Here is a 17,159-nt window from a genome sequence, read left to right as displayed (position 1 = left end):
ATGTCAACATTATTCAGGGAGAAAAATATTCAACTTAACATGAAATGCCATGAATCCAATAGGTATTTGAATAATTTTTTCTTGTTTTTCTGCAACAGTAAGTAAATTACCTACCCAGTTAACACATTTTTCAACTGTATGTAGTCATTGAGGGTGGCTCTAAAATTGCCGACAATTGTACAATGATAGTTATTTCCAGATTGACCTTAGCAATTTTAAGGTAAAATTCACTTGACATTGTGAAAGCAGTGTTGTGGCTATAATTGCATATGTGGGGTTGTTTAAGTCCTGTAAGGAGAAAACTGTGTAATAAAGGGGAGTTTGAGCTAACTACTGCTTGTAAACCTTGCCTTGCCTTTATCGGCTCCAGCAAGAATTGCCTCAGAGCAGAGGCTATAAAATAAGGAAGTCATCAGGTGGTAGACTTCCCAAGTGTCCTTTGACTTTACAGGATTTGATAAAGGGGAGTGAAGTTTGATGTCCATTGGATGTGATTGCTGTGGCATTCCAAAAGCTTGGGAATAATGGTCAGGTTCCCTGGATGTGATTACATAAATTCTGACTGCACTAATTTTATTTTTGCCAGAAATTTTCACCCTTGGAAACAAAGATGAAAATAGACAAAAATTGGAAGGGAAAACTCTACTCTCATCACATTTTAAACACATTACTTCATGTCATTCCTCATAGTTGAATACGAAGGGCCATCAGATAACATGCTCTCTGTCAACAAATTTCATCACTATCCTGAAGCATTAAAACAAGTTTTAGAAGAGCTTGAGAAATATGCATCAAGAAGGTACAACATAGCTTCTACCAATAGGTATAGTCTGAATTATTTGATAAAATCTGCATCATATAAATAAGATAATTCCTTTCAAATTTTTATGCATTAAGTTTTTTGTGTATGGGTGTTTTGCCTGCATGTGTGTCATTGTGTCATATGTATCTGGTGCCTAAGGAAGCCAGAAGAGGTTTGAAGACTTCCTGAGACTGGAGTTACAGAAAATAGTGAACTGTCGTGTGGGTACTGGAAATCAATGCTACTTCTCTAGAAGAGTAGCCAGAGCTCTTAAGCCCTGAGACATCTCCTAGCACCATGCCATAGATAGTTCTTACTTTTTTTGAGATAACATTATTCTTAAAGGTATCTTAATGTATCTCAGCTGCTCTCAACATATAAGTCAATTTTCTTATCTTGTGACTAAAATTTGTCTCACAAGCCCACATGAATTGACTAGAAACTAGTATGAATACACTAACTGAAACTCATGAGGTGACAAAAACCTTGCTATTTTATTAATTGGATAGAAACCTAACATAAAGGAATATCAATACATTATATGATATTTGAAGAAAGCTTTCTTTCTTTGTAAAAATGAGAGCAATGGATGCAAGAGAAACGTGGAAGGGAATTATGGATAAAATGAGGTAAAATACCACCAAGAAACAGTTATAATTCAAAACAATATTATTGGAATTGTATGAGGCAGAGCTAGCGTAGTAGTGCGTGCCTGTCATCCTCAAATCATAATGCAGGAATGTGAGAATTGTGAATTTGAAAACCTTTGTCTCAAAAAAAAAAGCAAATTTTGTTTCAGACACAAGAGACACACATAGGGCAAGAACAGATTGCTATCAAGAGGATAAAGAGAAAAAGAAAAGATCAAGATGTTTAACATGTAATTCATGAATACATGCTCTGCAGAAGCCAAACAGAAAGCCCCCTGAATTTAATAGAGTTGTTTTGGTTGAGAGATTTCTGATTTTGATTTGCTAGCATATAAATAAATGAGGGTGTGGAGGAGTGCCAGATGGAGGCGTACAGTTGCACTGTTTCAGAAGAGGGCTTAAGAACACACTGCTAAGAGGTGGAAGAAAATGAGTAAATCAAAGGTTGCAGACTACATGCAAAGGAATAGGAATCATAGTCATAGTAGACTTCCCAAGAGGAACTCAAGGATGTGAGTAGCATTGGAGAGTCATTCTCAAAAGTCATTGAAAGTAAGAGAAGTAGGATCCACTGTGATTTTGTAACTTGAATTTCACATAGAGTGAAGGAGTATGATGTGGAAGCAATAGAGAAACACCATAAACAGGAAGCACAGAACCAAACACAGGATGCTGGGAATTAAGAGTCTAGAATCAAAGCAAAGGAAGACAAAATCAGGTTGGAGATTCGTGAGCAGGACTGAGTGGACACAGAGTCCGGGGTCTTCCAGGAGAGTGGTAATGGGGGAGTACATATTGGTGAGTTGTGAAAAGGACTGGAACATAGTGTCAGAATAGAAAATGAATCACAATACAATGATCTTTGTTCACAAATCATAATATTTATCTGGCTAAAATGAACTAAAAATGTTTTTGTTTATCTACATATACCGCGCATACAGGTGTGTGCATGTACATATTTGTATTTGTGGGTTGGGTACCGGTGTATCATGGCACACATGTGGATGACAGAGGATAACTTTGAGTGTCAGTTTTCACAACCCATCATGTTTGAGACAGTATCAGGCTAGCTGGCCTCAAAGCTTCAGTGGATTTTGGCTCTCCTTCCCATCTTCCTCTAGAGAGATTAGAGATGTGAGCTACTATGCCTTTGGGGATTGGAAATCAGGCCCTTATGCTTGATCACTCAGGCATCTCACTAGCTATCCTAATTTCAACATTAATAGCATAAATCATTCAAAAGAGAATATACTAGAGAGAGAAAGATTTTAAAAAAAGAACAAAAATAGAGTGGTTGTAAAGGAGTTTTATGTTGAACAAATTATTATTTTCTAAAATAGAATATAGAACAAAGTCATAATTAATATATAAAGAATATACTAGAAAAAACACATGCTTAAATATTGAAATGAATACCAAAAGCAGGGGGAAAAACAACAATAACAATAAAAGACTTACAAAAGTAATCAAAGATAAAGGGTATGTAAGCTTTTCTCTCTCTCTCTCTCTCTCTCTCTCTCTCTCTCTCTCTCTCTCTCTTTCTCTGTGTGTGTGTGTGTGTGAGTGTGTGTGTGTGTATACATGCATTCATGCAGACCTATGTGTATGTGAAGACTTCTTAAAGAACCTATAAAGCAAAATATTTCAGTCTTTTATTTTGGTTTGTCATACCTATGATACATTTTAAAATTGCAATGTATAAAACTGATTTTGTGTATTTTTTTGACACATTTAAAAATCACTCAGGAAATTCATGTTTATTTTGGCTACTTTTTAATAAACAGTTATCATCTTATAAGTTATATGCTTCAACCCTAGTTTCTCTGAGAATGTTTAGGACTTTTAGGACTTGATATATGCATTATCTACAGGGTGGGGGTGGGGATGTTCTTTATGATATGTCTGGAGCTTGTCACAGATGACAGGGTCATTTCAGATCAGAACACTATGTTCTGATATTTATGTTTAATAGTGTTTACATTTTTATTTTTACATTTGACAATGTGCCCTTTAGAAGATTATATCATAGATAAAATGTATGGCAAAAGAACAAATAGATCACTCCTCTACTTGTTAAAATCAGTTTGCTCTACTCATACCTTTGTGAATATAGTACACATTAGAACAAAAGAACCAAAGTATATTTCCTAGCACAAGTCCAGTTGTTGAAGAATAAAAATACAAGAAGAACCGATTTTTTTCAATAGTGTAGATAATTATCATATACGTGAAGAACATTTATTTCTTTTATTTGTTCTCCTTGCAACATATATAATTGAATGATATTTCTCGAGTAGTAAACATCACCTATTACTTTTTCTATAGAACATATCTTAGAGTAAAGCTGACATTTTGTAGCTACAGAGGGAGAGTGGTAACCAAAGACCTTACAGTGAACTTGCAGCTACCTGACATTAGACAGAGTTGAGCAGGTGGAATGAGTAATGAAAATCAGGCTTATAATCTTGATTCCAAAATGATAATATTTAATAATGTTGAAATAAAAAGCAGTTTATCTTTTAATTTTCTTGAGGTAAAAGAGTCAAAGGTCAAAAATGAGTTGGCACCACATTTTAGCTTATGATAGTTGGAGTTACAGCACAGCAAAACTCTCTGACACGAGAGTCAGAGAGTCAGCTTTGACTAAGACCAACACTTCACTATTCTAGTTTGTATTTCTTTTTCTCAATCTTTTAAATGATATGATCGATTATTTATTTCTCCTTTGCCAAAACCTCCTAGATATTCCTTGCCTTTATAACTTCATAGTTCTATTCTGTCTCTTAGTCTCTGTTTCCTTTTGTCTTTTTCTTTGTCTTGATCTCTGTGTGTCTATTTCTCCCTTTCTCTCCTGTCTCTCTCTCTGATTTCTGGCTCATTTTAGTTTTGTGTTTAGATTTTTTAGCTTGTTTGTTTGATTTGGTTTGTTTTTTTTTCTATTTTTGGGGTCTTTTTGTTTTGTTTTGGTTGGTGGGTTGTTTTTTTTAACTTTGGGGGCATGTTTTTCTTTGTTAGAAATGGGATTTTTATTTTTCTGTCAACTTATTGTATATAAAACCCCTCAGGCCAGTTTTCACCATCAGATAACTATTTCCCAGCTCCCTAAATCAATTCTTCCACAGGAACTGCCTCTGGATAAATTTAATCTCTTGGGTTGATAGCTATTTTTAAAATAATTTAGAAGTTGTACCACAACCCTTGACAGGTTTAGGGGTCTCCCACAGTTCTCATAATGTCTTTAGGGATAGTAGGGTAAATATTTCATAAAACAGACACATTACTGGTAGATCTAATTGCTTTGATAATGACATTGAACCCTTTCAATTTCCTTCTGAAGGCAGTCTATATAATGTTTTCTACTCAAGACCTTGTGGTAGCTACAAAAAAAAAAAGCAATGAGTGTTTCTTTAAATAGAAGAGCTATACTTGTGGGCTTTCAATGCTGATATTCAGTGACCACTAATTTCATATCTTACCAGACAAAACTGTATTTTATTCATTACTGGGTAGAGAGAGTTCTGAGACATTTAGAGATGACTGTATGCAATTTAGAGGCAACATTGTAGTTATGTGTACTAGGTGAATGGAAGTTTACAGGCACACATTGAATAGAATAATGTTTACACATTGCTTTAATGAATTATGAGAGCTTTCCTGCCTTTTGCATTTGGGACTTCAAGCTGGGGCACATCCACAGGGAGTATTATCAGAGATTACTCAATGTCCAGGAAGTTTGAAAAGGCCTTTATCCTTATTCAAAAATCATAACCAAAAGTGCATCTCTACATCTCTTTCCATTGTAATTTACCCCATCCTAAGACTGGATGGTGCCTCTCAAGATGCAGAAGAAGCCTCACTGGAGACTACTGTTGGACTTCAACAGCATGCATGGTCATGTTCTACAACAATGACCATAAGTAGAAACATGCATAGAAATAGGAGAATTATTTTAATGTCATAGGAAAATTATTTTAAAATTTAAATACTGTCTTAAATTTTGAAAGTATTATTCTATCAGAAGAAGTAAAGAAAATTCTGTTAATGTGTACTTAAATACACATGCAAGCTCACACATGTTTGTAATTTGTGTACATGTACATATGTGTCTGATACATGATAAATATATCAAAGCAGGATAAATGATGAATATAGGTCAGGTTTACTATTTCAAATTGTCTTAGAAATAGTGGCCTTTTAAAAGCAGTTTGTTAAAAGACAGTATCATAGGTACGTAAATAAATGAAATATATTGACTTTTTAAAAAATATGATATGAAAAATTTCATTCATAAAGCTCCCTAAAATTCCAATTCTAATCACTATTGATTATTCTAATTAATGAGGAATTATTCACATATGTCTGAAATTTTTAGTGTTAAAAATTACAACTATTTATAATTAGGGATGATCAATATTGTTAGTTTGATGGGGTGAAGAATTTCAGAAAGGACCAACTTCGACCTTGTCCATGAGGGAATATCTAGTTTAGGATAACTGAGGTAGAAAACGTACCCTAAATATGTAAAGTACAATCCTGTGGGCTGTGGTGCTGGGCTGACTTTAAAGGGAAAAGGTTAACCAAGTGGCAATGTTGTTCTCTCTTCACTGCAGAACTACAGATGGACCAAGAATGGCCAGCTGCACCTTGGTACTACTACTGTGCCCACCAGGTGTTCTTTTGTTCACCTTCTTCTTGTCAAGTGTTTGGTCACAGAAATGAGAAAAGTAGCTAGCCATAACATAGAAGACAGGTTTACCAAAGACAGTGAGCTCTGCAGGGTCGCTGTCCCTTTCTCCCACCATATTGGTTCCAACACAGGTATACATGCCAGCATCGCTTTTCCTAGTATTGGAGATCATCAGCTTCCCACCACGGATCTACACAATATAAACCAAAGGAAAAGAAAAGGAGAGAAAGAGGTTCTAGTTAATAATATCAAATATTTAAGAATGATCAAGACTATTGCTACATAAATAAAAGGATTTTTTAAAAAAGAGTTAGATTATAAATAAAAGAGCTTAGACAAACCTTTGAATTTTGAGATGCTTTAATATACAACAAAAGTCAAAGTGTATATTTTCAAAAGAATGCTACTCAACGTAAATCCACTAAAGACCAAATTCTCATCATCATGGTAACTTTTCATGTTAACAATAAAGGCCGAATCATACGAGAATATATTTCAAACTCTACCAAGCATTTAGCTTTAATGTAATGTCATCTCAATGTTCACATGGCATAAATTCTCATTTATAACAAACATAGCAGATACACATGACTTTTATTTTGAAATACAATTTGTCTATTCAAATGAAACAATTACTTTTAATAAAATATATTAAATATCAGTTACTGTACTTTGAATACATAATAGCCAATGTAAATTGTACTTCAGTAAAGTTGTCCTCATTATTTTTATATAATACTAAATCTAGTCTAAAATGAGAGATAGTTAATATGCTAATGGCTGCCTTTTATATTTTAATATCAATGTATAAACATAGATGACCAGTAGAAACCTTTAGAGAACTAAGATACCAATATCACAGTAGAAAATAATAGTTATGTGTTTAAATTGGTATAACTATTAATACAATGTAAACTGTCATGATTGTCTTATTAAGTCCCATATAAAATTTTATTTTCACATTTAAATCATTTCAGTATGTCTTATATGGTAAATTAGCATTTGAATACAATTTTGTTCTTAGTACGTTAACAAAATTTCTTCTTTCCATGTGAAACTCAGTCTCTCTGGACCTTTCTTATAATTGAACTTACACTTATTCTCTCTTCCTTGTCATCAATTCGGACTTTGTCTTTTTTCCAGTAGATGGTTGGTTCTGGGTGTCCCCGTGGTGGCTGGCACTCCAAGATTGCAGGCTCTCCAGCTGCGACTACCACATCTGTAGGGTTTTGCCGGAAATCATCTCGCAACACTGAAGAAAAATTAAAACAGTTTAAAAACATGCTTAAGGACAATATTCCATTTTCTCTTGCCCAAATTAACTTCAAGTCTTACTCCAATATTCTAGTATCAAATGCTGCGTATTTCTTGTGCACAAGCCACACTCCATTAGAAAGTATTCTAAACCCAACCCAAGTGCTCATGGGTGAAGATGGTGGTGGAGAGCATTTACAGGGTCATTTGCGCACATTGGTGCTAAAAATGAGATGTGCAGCTGTGAAGTAGGACATTTGGGGCATAGTTCTGAGCATTAGTAACCATGTAAGGTATAGAACACTTCACATAATGTGGATCTACTCTCTATAAAGAAAACCATATATGTTTATGTGTCCATAAATGCATTACAATGAATACTTAAGATATACTAAACCCCGAAACAGGCTATGCACACATGGCATATGGGCATGTGTGCATGTGCATTGTTCTATGAAGGAAGTGGACTGAGAAACCCTGAGAAGCTCTCTTTCTTGTGACATGAATGTGAGTACACTCCATGCTTCAGTAAGCAGCCTCATTGTTTTCTTTCGAAACACACTAGTACCCACACACAAGGCCTTCATTTTTATTCTCCACCTGCCAAGTGACATTTGGGCAGCGTGACGTGAAGAACACAGACATCTCTTACAGCACGGCTGCAGTTTGAATTGTCCCTTTTTTTTCATTCAGAAGAACAGCAGGTTGGACCTCCGATCTAACCTCCAAAAATCTGGCATGCGTCAGATATCCAAATGTCACCTATCTATCAGTATAATCATTTTCCTGCTGGCAAGATTGGAAGTCTGCATGCCCTGTTGGACTAAAGAGGATTGGGCATATTTGGCAAGTAGTGCCCATAACTATTTTAGTATAAAGCATTAAACACAGGAGTTGAGACTAGTTAACATATTTACCTCCGCGGCCTTCATGTTTCCTTTTCCTTTTCTTTAACATTCCGACACTCACAAGGGTTATTTTGTTGTATGCATTTACTTTTGTTTAATTTTGTGTTCTTTTTTAGACAGCTTTACTATGCAACCCAGGCTGGCCTCAAACCAATGATCCTATGATTCTCCTTGAATCCTATGATTCAAGGACTGTGATTACAGGCATGGATTAAATTCTATTAAATATGGTTTATTTTAATCTATGTAAAGGTAAAACATATCCACCTCCCACCTACCCACTTCTATCTATCTATCTATCTATCTATCTATCTATCTATCTATCTATCTATCTATCTATTTGCATACACTGTTCCATTGTATATCAAATAGGTACAAACATGAGAAGTATATCTGTTTCTACCTGTATGTGCATGTTCATATAATCCATAAGACTGTATAAATATACATATGTATATATGATATATATTGTCTAGAAGTATCAGTAGACAGCCTCATATAATCTGCTAGGTAAACAACTATTGGAAATGTTTATTATGTTAGGCCAGCTGCCTTCCCTAACCTATTATGAGATCCATCTCAGTCCTATGCATCTTTCTTTGATATGTGGTGTCTTTAGGTTAATATCCATTCTCCAAAACTTAAAAGAGTCTCTATCTAGTAAATAGCCTCAGAGAAACAACTAGCAAAATTTCAGTTTTTCTTTTCTTTTTTTCTCATAACATTCGTTAACACATCTTTCCATCTTCATAAAGTCAAAGTCATGTAAGTTAACAGTATGCTTCCTATTGAAGGAGCAGTAGGAAAGCATTTTATACAAACTGTTTATTCTTAGAATCAGATTCATTTAAACCCTTTCTGCTTAGGATAGGTGTTACCCAATAGCACTGAGAAGCTCATGGGTTTTTTTGTATTGTTATATTTTGTCCTCTTGTTTTTTTATGCATAAGGACTGGCTTCTGAATGAAGGGAGGGAGGTGTGCATTTAAGTGTGACATTCATGCAAGAGGAGAAGGGTTAACACCATGGTTTCCTCTTGTAGGTACATCCTCCAGGGAGAGCAAGCTGGTGAGTAATTTATATTCCGAAAGGAGAACAGCTGCCTATTTATGCAATGCTAAGAAGTGCAAAAATATGGTAACAGGGTGAGGAACCCCCTATGATATCCGGTCCTGGCAACAAATGGTGTTTTGGCAGAACCTCAATCTGTTCCAAACTGGCACATCTGGCCAGTTGAAGACCCTTTACCAGTCCCGTAAAAATGATATGCCAAAGAGCCTTCGCTCAAATGGTGCTTAAGAGCATTGCAAATCATTCTGAGAATAAGTCTTACACAGATTTGCCACAATCTAGATTTTTTTAAAAGAGCCCTTTGATATGGTGAATAAAATGAAAAAATATATAACAAACTATAAGGACTGCTCCTTTGAAACAATATAACATGTGTTTATGCATTCAAAAAAAAAAAGGAAAATTATTCCAATTTGCACATGGAGCCAAGAAATCTAACAGCATCTGTAATTTTAGGCTTTCAGACTGTTCACTAGGAGAGTAGGGTGAGATAATGGTATAATTGGTACTGTACCCTCTTCAACTTGTAATATGCTCTTTGGGGTTTGCCTGTAATGTGTCTGACTTGTGTCTTCCCAGTCACATCGGTTCATTTGCCCTTAGGTGTGGGGTAAAACTTGTCTACTCTGTCTCCCTCAAGGAAAACTTAAAGTGACTGCACATTACTTCTGACAGGAGATTCTAACAGATTGATTTTTAAAATTTTTTTTCCTCTTTATCTGTCTATGTAGGGGTGTGTTACATAGGTGGAAGAAGTCTCCTTAAGTCTTTGGAAATAAATAAAACTCATAAGGTTTACGAGACAAATATCTTTACTTTTTAAAAAAGAATTACGTTTGTGATTATAATATATGACATCATTTCTCCTATCCCTTTACATCTTCTAAACTATCCTATATACCCCTCTTCAATCTTTTTCAAAAAGCGTGGCCTCTTTTTTTTTAATTTAATTGATATTTAACACATACACACACACATACACACACAAGTTGGTTAGTCTGCATTATGTTTTTGTATGTGTGTTTTTAATACAGACCATTTGGTATTTAAAAAAACAATTGGATGTGTAAAAAAAAAAGGAAGCAGCTTCAATTCTAGACAAAGAACTAAGGTACTTAAGGAATATTGAAAGCAGGAAAAATACTTTAACTCACAAATTTTTCAGAAATACTTAAAAACGGTAAGACTCACAAGGCTCCTACCTCCCTAATTTTATAAACACTGGGGAGAGATGTTCCAGGATGCTGGTCTAGGTCATGCAAGGAGATCTGGAGGATGCAGCTTTCTTGAATCTTTACGCCCTGCTGGGTTGAGCCTCTCACATAAGAAGTAGTATACAAGTGCTCATATCTGCATATCCATAACTTCACAAAGTGGGAATAAGCCAGTGGGTGAATAAATGACTGGGAAAATGTAGCTGACCCACGGGAAGCAATGTCACAGCAATGGAAAAATGTCACATACTGACTTCTGCCACAAAATGAAGTTTGAAATATACAAATGCATGTGATAGATTCCAACTGCAACAGACCACATGGAACAAATGTCTATTTCTATTAACAACTATTAACAAAATTCTACCAGTGGCAAAATTAGAAGGAAAGAGATAGGAGTAACTATTCCTAGGTATGGAGTTTGGTTTTTGTGGTGAGGAACTTTGTTAAAATTTATTTGATGATGTTGAGATAGTTCTGTGTATAAAACAATAATCATAGAATACACTTTGAATGGCTGAGTCATGAATGGTCTTTCAATAGAATATTCACAATACTAAGCTGTAACAAATCGAAAGGCATTAACTCTAAGAGTAGACATCTTTGAAGTGAGAACAAAGCTCTACCCTCCAAGGCTGTTAAGACTGTCCATTTTGATTCTATCATCTGGGTTGAAAAACTCACTGCCTCCTGCCTGGAGCTTTCACTGTACCAAAGCTTCTGTCCTTGATAGAAGACTGTCTTTAGACAGCAGTTTTTTTACATACTGTCTTAGTTTTCTTTTTATTGGTGTAATAAAATCTGACTAAAACCAAAAAAAAAAGAAATGTAGTTTTCTTCATCACCCATACACCTCTTTAAGTAAACCTAGAACACTCACTTGTTCACTAAGTTAGACTTGGGCTTAATTTTTTCTTTGGTCTATTGTCATTGGCTCTCTGGAGTGAAGAGAAGTTAGTTTACATCTTCCCAAGCACAGTCTCTCAGTAGTTGGTTTGCCTTTGCTTTTCTTCTTCTTACACCCACATTATCTGAGAGACAGGGTTGCTTAAAGCAGACAGAGGGGAGCTTCCATCCAAGCATCAGAAAGAAAAGAGACTCAGTCTCACAATACATGAACTAAATTGCTAGCAAACTTGGTTGTAATTTGTATAAAATGGCAGTTACTGTTAAAACACCCTGTACTAGCTTGATGGTGGTTAATAGTTTCAAGTCTTGGATATCTGACTCCTCTGTCTCCTACCTCCACACTTTCACTAGTCCTCCTCTTCCCCCTATAGTCTTAAATAATCAGTTCTCTGGTCTTTATTTTTATAACCTCAGTTGGAGCAAATCCTCACCCAGGTATTTCCATCTTATGCCATTAAAATAAATTAGCAATAACAGTAAGGTGAACCTGCACAATTAAAGGACCTTTAAAAGATACACCATGAAACAGTACCTTCAGCATCCCCAGCGAGGCCATTAGCAATGTAAAGCCTGAAAACATTATTGATAGAAGTAGTCATGCACACCAGTGAATAAAGAAAACCATCCTAAACAAAGTAAATTGCTCGTGAGAAGGGTAATCTAAAAAGGAATTGTAATGATAAGCTTGAGTAACAGTGGTCTCAAGACAAAGTCAAGTAAGACAGTACTGAACCTGGGCTCTGTGCAGGAAAATCTTAGGCATTCGGTGAGAGCTGTGTAGAGCTGTACCTAATTTCTCTATAGAAAACTAAACTCAAGTTCCAAGCACACAGTTTAACATCCCAATATGTAATCTCAGTGAACCACAACACTTAGAAAGATAGGGCTTTCAGTCTCATATAGAACAAAACAGGAAATTATGGGCTGTTTTGCCATTTTAATGTTAGGAATGGAATTCAGTACCTCACATATACTAAGGATTACCTAGCTACAAATCCAGCCTCTGGCATATTCCTTACAGTGAGATATTATATTGTATTAGCATACATTCATTATATATAATAATGGGTTTCGTTTTGATATTCTTATATCTGCACTTAATGTATTCACTCTCCCATTACTGTCTTTCCATTTCCCACTCCTGCTAATTCATTTCCATTTCTCAACTAACTTCTCTTGTATTTGCATGTCTTTGTGAGTGTGTGTGTGTGTGTGTGTGTGCATTCTTATGCACATTCATGCTAACCATTGAGTTTCATTTTTGTTATTTACAGGAGCATAATGGTTCATTCTCAAGAATGGACATACCTTACCAGTTGCTACAACACTACAGAAAATATCTCTCTCCCTCTATCTACCATTGACTACATATGTTCAGGGAATTGTGAGGCCCTCTGAGTCACAACTCTTCATGTTGGTGGACACCATCTTGTTCAGATATTTTTTGTAGGTAATCATAAGTGTTCAACAACCATGACTTGTCCAGATACTGCTATTTCACATATTAGGGCAAAAGACCATATGAAGATAACTTTTATCTCTATTCTAAAAATAATTCACCACCACCAATAATAATAATTGCTACACTATGTTGAACACACTTTAACTGCAAACCACGTCATTATGTTTCCCTATAGGTCATTTGAACATGGGTTAAATAAGTGCAAAGTTCATGAACAGTGTGCCTGGCACTAGAATCTTGACAGGCATTGTGGTAGGTAATTTCCACACCATCTACTTGCTTATTATATTCCCCTAAAATTATTGTGAAACTGTGAAACTGCTCTGTGATTATAAATTTCCACCCTATTAATAAGAAATGTATATATATATACTGGAAAAGGTGTTTTTCCAAAGCCTCCTTTTAGAGGGGCCACACAAAAATCAATCAAGTATTATTCATTGGTTGATTGAACCATAAATCTCAAGGCTTGTATTGTAATTGCTTTATTATTTAGTGTAAACCACAATGCTTCAATGTTTCACGTCAAATGTTAAAATGACAGTTTGAAGAAAAGCTTGAGTTGTTTGAACTTAAGGGGTAATGTCTCTGTTTTCATTCCTCACCTTGTCTAATAGAGAAGCCAGGCACTTTAAGATGCTAAGAAGACTGAAGATTCTCATGCAAGAACCAAAAACAGCAATGCAGATTTTAGTACAGAATAGTGAATCTCAAACTACTATACAAATACAGAAGGGATGGCCATCAGTAAAGTCAGGCACAGTACTTCCCTAATCCTATCATCACCATTTCTTACCAAAGGTCAACACTAGAATTGGTCAAGATTACTTCCAACATCAATGAAGCACTCTGTTCTCATTACATCTGTAAGGAAAGAATGCTTTTTCTACATGGTCATTTCTGGCAGCCATGCTATGATCTCAGGGAAGCTTGCTGTTTTGATGAAGCTAGTGAAGGAGCTAGGAAGATATTAGTGCTCAATGGTGTGCTTGGGCAGATCAACCCTGGACACAGCACCAACTTTCAGCTTTCAAGCTAAATTTCCTTTCATATTAAAGCCAGTTTTCTTTTGCAACAACAAAATGCTATGCACTGATAACACAACAAACACATTCTTTATGTTTCTTATCCTTTACTGTATTAAAAACAAATCTTCAAAGTAATTGTCCTTAAAAATATTTTATTATGTTCACTACAGTTATATAATATATGATTAGAAAGGACAGATCAGCTACCAGCTATATACAGAACACAATCTTATATTTGGGGGACAAATTATAAGTGGTTTCTCATGCACAGAAGGGAAATGAGAAATAAATTGCTCAGTGGGGAAACATCCTGGTACCGCTGTGCAAGCTGACACCCTGGCACCCCTGCAGTAAGCTGACAATTCCAGCCCCCACTCCTTCAGAAACACGTAACCGCCACCGTATAAGCAAATTCCCTCAGCAAATGATGCAGATAAAGCAGCAGTATGAATTGGAGCATGTTGAATAAACAAGGATGCCCTGTGACTTGCTCATTTTCAAGTCATAGCACTTTGTGAAGCCTGGAATTCTGTTGGGAATAAAATACACAAACACACAATTCACGCAAGAGGAATGGCCAGCTCCAAGCTACTCAGCCAAGTCTTTATTCTTCCATCCTTTTTTTAGCTCTGTTCTGTCCTCACCCACAGTATAATTTGAAGTCTTGCTAAGAGTGCCAAGTCTTCCTTAATGTTTCCATTAATGTTTAAAATTTGCTGAAGGATTCTTAGAAATTGCATGGAAACATTGCGCTCTCTGTAATTTGTATCTGTAACCTCTGTAATGCATATGTTCTCCTTGGGGACCAAGTGTTGAGATCATTCATAAACTCTTGGATCACATGTGGCACTGCAAACTGGTGACATCTGACCACGGCAGACTCCAGGCCTGTCTCTGGCAATCATTTCCTTTGCTTTGCTGTGAAGGAGCCAGCACTTGGCACACCTTCAACACTTGGAAGCCCTATTTTTGGAAAGCCTTGCATCTGATATTTGAAAAGGATCTTCATAGCCTACCCATTAGCTTATGAGGAAGTCGTGGCTTGATGCTAATTAATGTTTAATCAGTTGTTCTTTTCTCCCTTAAAGATCTCAAGTCCACAAAATTGTTCATGGGGTATTGAGGTCCCCAGATTCACTGAGAATTCTTTAAAGAAATAATGACAAGTTGGAGGTTATGCAACCTACATTGTGTCAGGAAGAGGATAGCATTTAAAAGCATCTGTATTAAGGAAAATGTGTTTGGGATGATATGTTACTTCAGAACAAGATTTACATCCAATTAATATATCTGTTCTGCTCCCTAAGTGACTGTGTCTGAGTACTTTTCGACAGAGGACTGAGGCCGACAACGATACCCATTGCTCTTAGCATTAGAAGATAAGAGTGCATTTAATTAAAAATCTATCGAATAAAACTGCTCAATATGGTCCCCAGTGGATGGTCCAATTTTTTTGGCACTTCTGATGGGGCCTATTACTTTTCTACGATGTGGGTTTGGGAATAAATAAATAAACAGGGAAATAAACACACTAGTTTTTTTTAATGGAATTTACATTGATGGGGTAATTACAAGTGGCCATCTGTCTGATATGAGTTTTCAGCCTAGTTTCTATTCCATGAGTTTCAACTCTTCTGCCAAACTAGAGAACAGGTAGATGCCAGAAAGGCTGCTTGCAAGTGGTTGTTGGCTATATTCTGTACCCATCACTTTTACATTTTTCTCTACCATTCTGCACTTACCTTTCATTTACCCTGTGACCACAAACAAAAATTTTCAGAGAACAAATTACCATTTATGCATACTTATATATGTATATTAAAGGCCAGTTTATTGGGAAGTTGCTCTCTAGCAAGTTCACAGTTCCCAAGGAGTTAGGGTAAGGGAATCACCATGGGGAGAAGGGGAGAAAAAAAAGAAAAGAAGAAGAGAGAGCTATCTAAATATGACTTCAATTTTCAGATGTACATAACTAACATGTTTAAATTCAAAGTTCAGGATTCTTTTCTCCCCTTTTGTTGTATCTGTCTATTTGAATAAAGTGAACACCAGAGTCCTGTCAGGTAAATATTATTGCACTGTTTTATTCATGATCCAAATAGGTCATATCTCTCCTCCTACCTTGTTACTCAGAACTGAAGGCATTAGCATTTACAGCATTCCAACACAGCCCAGTTCGCGGAGGTTCATGGTCTCAGGTGTGTCTTCCTGTCATTCTACACTGTCACCAGCATGGAAGCATTGTTGCTCTGATATTTTTCTCCCATAGTGCATTCTGATGTGCATGATCTCCATGAATTACAATGCCAACTAACTGCCAAATGCCAGGAGTTATAAACGCAATAGTCTAAGCATTATTACACATTAGTGCACCCTACGGTGCAAAGGTGTCCTGGAATTTATGTGTTATTTATTACCTATTGGCAGGGTCTCAAAGTAATTTCACCCCTGCTGATGAAGTGAGGGTTGAAGAGAGGAGGTCAAGGTTAACTGTCCTTGTCAAGAAACCTAGTTCCTCTAAACTGCTGTTACTTAGCTTTTCACCTGGACCTGTGACGTAACAGATATTGAATGAGAGACATGTACTCTAATGCCTCTCTAGACATTCAGGTTGATGCTTCCTGATTGATAATATCTATTGTTTCAGGAGTTTTAACAATACTTTATCATCATTGTCTCAAAGTCTGAAGATGTGAGGAACACAATTATTTTTAAATGTGTAAAATTTAGGAGGAGACTGGTGACTTTTGTCTTTTATAGAAAACAACAACAAAATAAACAACAACAACAAAAACTAAGGATTATATCAACCTGCATTGGATTAGGTTTGAATTTGCGATATTTAAATAATCAAGTGCCACATGTCAGCAGAGTCTTGAATGGGAGCATTTCAAGACTGGGATTTGCATATGTCCACATTACAAAATAGCATGACCCTCTGCTCTCATGTATGTTGCTGAAACAGATGCAATTTGACTTCTCAGATTCTTCAGGAAATGTACCATTTGATGGCTACATGACAAGGAGCTGGATGTGTTTCCTAATTCAGAATGTACCACGTTTACTTTCAAATCAGCAGATGAGCAAAAAGCTCAAGCACCGATCAACTCTATACCAAGGACTTACGGACACTTTTTTTTTCCACAACCAAATGATTTCTGAATGCCACTGCTA

At 36.0% G+C, this 17,159-nt stretch overlaps 1 protein-coding gene across 3 annotated transcripts in view; it reads right to left on the bottom strand.

Annotated features, from left to right (window-relative positions):
• Robo2 (roundabout guidance receptor 2) overlaps positions 1 to 17,159 on the bottom strand; it is a 497,708-nt gene that overhangs the window by 144,101 nt on the left and 336,448 nt on the right. For all 3 annotated transcript variants that reach the window (XM_028756254.1, XM_028756255.1, XM_028756252.1), the window contains exons 3-4: positions 7,234 to 7,391; positions 6,209 to 6,329 (exon numbers count right to left, since the gene is read on the bottom strand). In XM_028756254.1, the coding sequence (XP_028612087.1) occupies positions 6,209 to 6,329; positions 7,234 to 7,391 (279 nt within the window). The remainder of the gene's footprint in view (positions 1 to 6,208; positions 6,330 to 7,233; positions 7,392 to 17,159) is intronic.

The sequence above is a fragment of the Grammomys surdaster genome, unplaced genomic scaffold, assembly GCF_004785775.1.
Source record: "Grammomys surdaster isolate TR1022 unplaced genomic scaffold, NIH_TR_1.0 126115, whole genome shotgun sequence".
NCBI lineage: Eukaryota > Metazoa > Chordata > Mammalia > Rodentia > Muridae > Grammomys > Grammomys surdaster.
This window is presented reverse-complemented; position numbering and strand designations above follow the sequence as displayed.